Source organism: Scyliorhinus torazame, chromosome 5 (genome assembly GCF_047496885.1).
Source record: "Scyliorhinus torazame isolate Kashiwa2021f chromosome 5, sScyTor2.1, whole genome shotgun sequence".
Lineage (NCBI taxonomy): Eukaryota > Metazoa > Chordata > Chondrichthyes > Carcharhiniformes > Scyliorhinidae > Scyliorhinus > Scyliorhinus torazame.
In genome coordinates, this window is record NC_092711.1 from 148,564,988 (window position 1) to 148,571,046 (window position 6,059).

The 6,059-nt window shown below is 48.3% G+C and overlaps 1 protein-coding gene across 1 annotated transcript in view; it reads left to right on the forward strand.

Moving 5' to 3' along the window:
- LOC140417962 (uncharacterized) overlaps positions 1-5,266 on the forward strand; it is a gene marked incomplete at its 5' end in the record, with an annotated part of 142,429 nt that extends 137,163 nt beyond the window's left edge. The window contains one exon of the mRNA XM_072501394.1: positions 3,624-5,266. Coding sequence (XP_072357495.1) covers positions 3,624-4,190 — 567 coding nt within the window. The remainder of the gene's footprint in view (positions 1-3,623) is intronic.
- Between the last annotated feature and the right edge of the window lie 793 nt (positions 5,267-6,059).

Sequence of the window (6,059 nt, forward strand, 5' to 3'; positions counted from 1 at the left end):
GGACCGAACCCTCGGAGACCCCAGGAACGGCAGCAACCCACCCCGGGCTGCAGGCCGCGGGCCGCCCGTCGGGCATCCACTCCCGGTCCCGACCCGCCGCTTCCAGCAGCCTATCCAGCTGCCATCCTTCCTCCATTCCTTCGTCCTCCATTGGGCAAACTCAAAACCGTCGACAGTAAACCTCGCAGTCCGAAGCAGCGTCTCCGCAGCTCGACCGCTGACTTGAAACACGACTGGTTGCAGTACTCCGAAGCCGGTATTCTCCCCTTCCCTCGGGGACCAGGAGCGATGGGCACCGAGTTGCTGTTCCACCCCATCCAGGAAGCTCCCAGAGGCGGCCTGCCTTTCGAATCGGCCCAGCGGCGGACACCAAGCTCGCACACAACCGCCCAAGCCTCCTCCACTTGTCATCCCAGGAGTTTGGACAGTGTCGGCCGTAGCTCCCACAATCCCCCGCGCTGGGGAACCCGCTCTATCCGCCGCACGGGCGGGTGATCAGGTACTGCGCATGTCCAAGGGTGAGGGGAAGCTGCGCATGTGTGGAGGAAAGCCCGCCCTCTGACCTTCCTGCTAAGGTGTTGTCCAATGGGAAAGTGGGAGGACCGGAAGGACTATGGTCTTCCAGCCAATCAGAAGGCAGATGTTGTGTTAATGATGATTGACCATGACACGGGCTGAAACCTCTTCCTGTCTCCAACATCTGTGAGTAAAACACTTTCTTTTCTCCCCCTTTCCATTTATTTTCTCATTCTGACCTTCAATTGGTCACTTGCAGCAACAGAAGGGAAAGGAAGTGAATCCGGGGAGGGTGCAGACTCTGCAAAGCTTGGCCCAGGTCTCTCTCTCTCTCTCTCTCTCTCTCTCAAAGACATTGACATCTTTTGCTCCCTCAGCTTGACACATTTATTTGTTTGGCTAAAAGGGTGGTTTCTTTCCTAATGTTAACAATTAAAAGGGTTGGTTTCCCCAAAGTTCTCCCTGTGTCAATGCGGGTTTCCTGCAGGTGCTCCGGTTTCCTCCCACAAGTCCCGAAAGACGTACTGTCTGGTAATTTGGACATTCTGAATTTTCCCTCTGTGTACCCGAACAGCATGGTAGCATAGTGGTTGGCACAATTGCTTCACAGCTCCAGGGTCCCAGGTTCGATTCCCGGCTTGGGTCACTGTCTGTGCAGAGTCTGCACGTTCTCCCATGTATGCATTGGTTTCCTCCGGGTGCTCCGGTTTCCTCCCACAATCCGACGATGTGCAAGTTAGGTGGATTGGTAATGCTAAATTGTCCTTCGTGTCCAAAATTGCCCTTAGTGTTGGGTGGGGTTACTGGGTTATGGGGATAGGGTGGAGGTGTGGCCTTGGGTAGGGTGCTCTTTCCAAGAGCTGGTGCAGACTCGATGGGCCGAATGGCCTCCTTCTGCACTGTAAATTCTATAACAGACGCCGGAATGTGGCGACTCAGGGCTTTTCACAATAATTTCATTGCAGTGTTAATGTAAGCCTACTTGTGACAATAAAGATTATTATTATTAGAGTTGGCTAAAATTTAAAGGGACAGTAAATAAATGTCGGACAGAGATATGTCTAGTGGTTTTACATGGTACAGATTAGATATATTATTATGAAAACAAATTACTGTGGATGCTGGAATCTTAAACAAAAACATAAAATACTGGACAATCTCAGAAGGTCTGACAGCATCTGTGGAGAGAAAAGGGAACTAATGTTTCGAGTCTGCATGACGCTTTGTGACAGTTAGAGAGAACTGGAAATGGGGTCAGATTTGTACTGTATTGGGGGAGGGGTGGAATGGAGCGGTGGGGCTGGAATAGGGCCAGCAATAGGTGGAGATACAGACAAAGATGTCGAGAACAGAAGATAAAAGGAATGCAAAGGGTGGTAATTAAGGCTAAGAAGGGCTGATAGTGGTACATAAAAAGGTTAGAATGTGTGAATGGCAGAATAAAGGTGAGCAGTGTGTAAAGGGCAACTTGAAATAATTTGAATGGGGGAGGGGAGGAGAATAATGGGGAGGGAAAAAACGATCAATGGAAGAAATAAAAACAAAAATAAATTGATAGATAAAAATGGGGTAAAGGTGGTGGAGAGTCTGAGGTTGTTGAACTCAATGTTAAGTCCAGAAGGGTGTAACATGCCTAATCGGAAGATGAGGTGCTGTTCCTCCAGTTTGCGCTGGGCTTCACCTGAACATTGCAGCAGGCCAAGGACGGACATGTGGACTGAGAGCAGGGCAGTGAGTTGAAATGGCAAGCGGCAGGAAGGTCTGGGAACTGCTTGCGGATGGACTGAAGGTGTTCTGCAAAGCCTGGAAAAATATATTCATTTTGCTTCGGTTTGCACCCCTCTATCACCTCCACATGGTCTGTCTCCAACACTTCCCTTTCCTTCCTTGACCTTTCTGTTTCAATTTCTGAGATAGACTGTCCACTAATATCCATTACAAACCTACCGACTCCCACGGCTACGTCGACTCCAGCACTTCACACCCCACGTCCTGTAAGGGCTCCAACCCATTCCCTCAGTTCCTACACCTCCGTCACATCTGTTCCGATGATGCCACTTTCCAAAACAGTGCTGCTGACATGTCTTCATTCTTCCTTAACCGTGGCTTCCCACCCACTGTGGTCAACGGGGCTCTCAACCGTGTCCGACCCATCTCCCACACCTCTGCCCTACCCCTCACTCCTCTCTCCCAGAACCAGGATAGAATCCCCACTGTCCTCACTTTTCACCCCACCAGCCTCCGCATTGAAGAAATCATCCTCCGCCAGTTCTGCCAACTCCAGCAAGATTCCACCACCAAACACAGCTTCCCCTCACTCCCCCTGTCAGCATTTGGAATTCTCTACCCCAGAGGACTGTGGAACCTCGGTCATCAAGTATTTTCAAGACTGAGATTGCTAACGTTTCAAGGGGGTGAAGTTATCGAGGGATATGGGGGATAGTGTTGGAAAATGGTGCTGAGGTAGATCGGACAATGCTCTCATTGAATGGTTGAGCAGGTTCGAATGGCTGACTGCAGCTCCGATGTGTTATGGTCCCTGTGTCCAGGACAGGAAGCAGTGAGCATGGATCTGTCAATCAGCCTGAATCAGCACCTTCAGGAGAATTGGGTGGGTGAATATTAGATACAGTGAATTGAGGGAGAGTGTGTGGGATGGATATTTACAGATGTTGTGGAATGCAAGAGAAAAGAAAGTTCCAGAGAAACTAGAATTGTTTGTTCTGAATTTCTATCCTGTACTGACAGTGATGTCTTTTGTAAATTGTTTTAACAGGAGATTCGAAGAGGACAAATTACAGACAGAAACCTAATACATGTCGTCTGGATCTGACAGTCCCTCAATTCCTTGGAACCTGAATATCATTGGCCTTCGAATCTAAAGGAGAAATGTTTGCCTCATCTGTCAACTTCAAAACATTTTGAAGTTGACAGATGAGGCAAACATTTTTCCAAGAGACTGGAAAAACACACGAGTGAGAGTGTTCCAGAGCACTGACTGTGGAAAGAGCTTTAACCAGTTACACAGCCTGAAAAAACATTGCACAATCCACAGCGGGAAGAGACCCTACACGTGTTTTGTGTGTGGACGACGCCTCAACTGATTGTCCGAACTGGACAGACACAAGGGGACCCAAAACATGGAGAAACCATGGAAATGTGAGGACTGTGGGAAGGGATTCACAGCACCATCTGTGATGGAAATTCATCGGCGCATTCACACTGGGGAAAGGCCATTCACCTGCTCTCAGTGTGGAAAAGGATTCACTCAATTCTCTGACCTGCAGAGACACCAGCGAGTTCACACTGGGGAGAGGCCGTTCATCTGCTCTCAGTGTGGGAAGAGATTCACTTGGTTATCCATTCTGCAGACTCACCAGCGCGTTCACACTGGGGAGAGGCCGTTCACCTGCTCTCAGTGTGGGAAGGGATTCACTCAGTTATCCAGCCTGCAGAGACATGAGCGAGTTCACACTGGGGAGAAGCCGTTCACCTGCTCTCAGTGTGGGAAGGGCTTCACTCAGTTATCCCACCTGCGGAGCCACCAGCGAGTTCACACTGGGGAGAGGCCATTCACCTGCTCTCAGTGTGGGAAGGGATTCTCTCGGTTACCCACCCTGCGGACACACCAGCGAGTTCACACTGGGGAGAGGCCGTTCACCTGCTCTGAGTAGGTGAGATATTCAGTGATCCATCCCAACTACGGAGACACCGCTGAGTTCTCACTGGGGAGAGGCCGTTCACCTGCCCTCAGCGTGGGAGGATTTTGTGTTTCATCGCACATGCTCACACACCAAGTTCACAACTGATTACGGGGGTTGGATTCCACTGTTCTGCTCTCAATTGCATCCAGGACTGCATTTTGTTAATTCTGTCAGTTGATCAATAGGGATGAGCGGAGGGTTTCTTCCTGCTGGACTGGTTGGTCTCACAAATTTGCCTCCAGTGGGCTGATGATCATTGAGCCATGTTGTGAATTCCTGGCTTCAACTTTCACGAGGATCACAGAGCGAAAGGGTGTTTGGTGGTGTAGCCATCTGGGATGGCCATTTACAAAGAAACATGGACATTTGCAAAGCCTCAAGGGAAATATAGCCAATGTAAGATTCAGGCAGGCTCAGAGCCTAAATGTATATTTGTGAACAGAAGCAGACGGGATCGAAACCCCCAGCCGATTTGCATGCTAATGACCCATTTCCCTAAGACAAAGGAACTGGTACTCGGGTATCCGATACAATTCCAGACACATCGGCGCCACTCCCTTTACTCAGGAAGCATAAACAGCCACGGTCAATGACCGCTCAGGACCCGCCCAGCCATCAAGGCACCCGCCCCTTTATTGGCTCCAATCGAATACAGTGATCGAAGTCTGCCGAATTATTGGGTCCAAACCTAAGGACCGCCCAAAAGAGTGCGAAACCCCCCCAGGATAAAGAGAGACACTGCCATGTGTTCGGTCTCTTTTGGACCTGGCGCTCCGGCAATGGCTGACTCCATCTGCAGCACCACGACCAGAAGCAAGTTCAAGTTCAACGCTCGCTACCAGACAGATGAGCCGAGCTGAACCACAGTTACTTCTCCAGACCCAGCAGATCCAGATTCGAACAAAGGCCACTGTTCCTCTGACCTAAGCCGGGTGCCTGAAGTTAAGTACAGGTTGTCATAGTGATAGGTGTAATTTAGCTTGTGTTTATGTTGCAGGTGTAAGTTAATCTTGTGTGGAAATAAAGTATTATTGATCTTGAACGAACTAACTGGTTGTTTGGGTCGTTGATCGATATCCGGTTGAACCTTGTGGCGGTATCATTTGATACCTGGCGACTCTGAAAGCATATCCTATTCATATCTAGATTAAGAAGGGCAACCTTATTAGCTGCCATATTTATAGCAAGTAAATATAGCAACAGTGGTTGGAAGATATTTAGTTCCCATTTCTGTTTGGAACCTCTGAAAGCATGCCACGTTGCCATGAAGATGGGCTATGGTGGTTACATGGTTCCTTTGTTTAATTTATCCACGTGTTTTTCACAAAGAAAACTGTCGAGATTTGAAAGGCAAGTTGTGCTGTGGTAGATTGGGACATTACAACAAAAGGTATGACAATAGACAGGCAATCACTAATTTTTAAAGTATTATTACATGTTGACATCAAATGTAGACTCCTTTAAGGAACAAACAGCCACAGGAAAAGTGATGCAACTGTGGCTAACGAGAAAATTTAAAGATTCCATTAGATCAAAGGAAGAGGCTCATAAAGAGGCCAAAATAACCGTACGCCTGTGGATTGGTGATTGATTTAGAATTCAGCAAAGGAGGACCAAGAAACTGATAAAGAGAAAATAGAATATAGGATCAAACTGACGAGAAACATAAATGCCGACTTGAAAAGCTCCTTTGAGAACGTGAAAAGAAAAAGATTAGCAAAGACCAATGTGGGTCCATTCCAGGCAGAGACAGGAGTGTTTATAATGGGGAGTAAGGAAATGTCAGAGAAACTAAACCATGCGTATCTGTCTTCACGGAGGAAGATACAGAAATCGTCC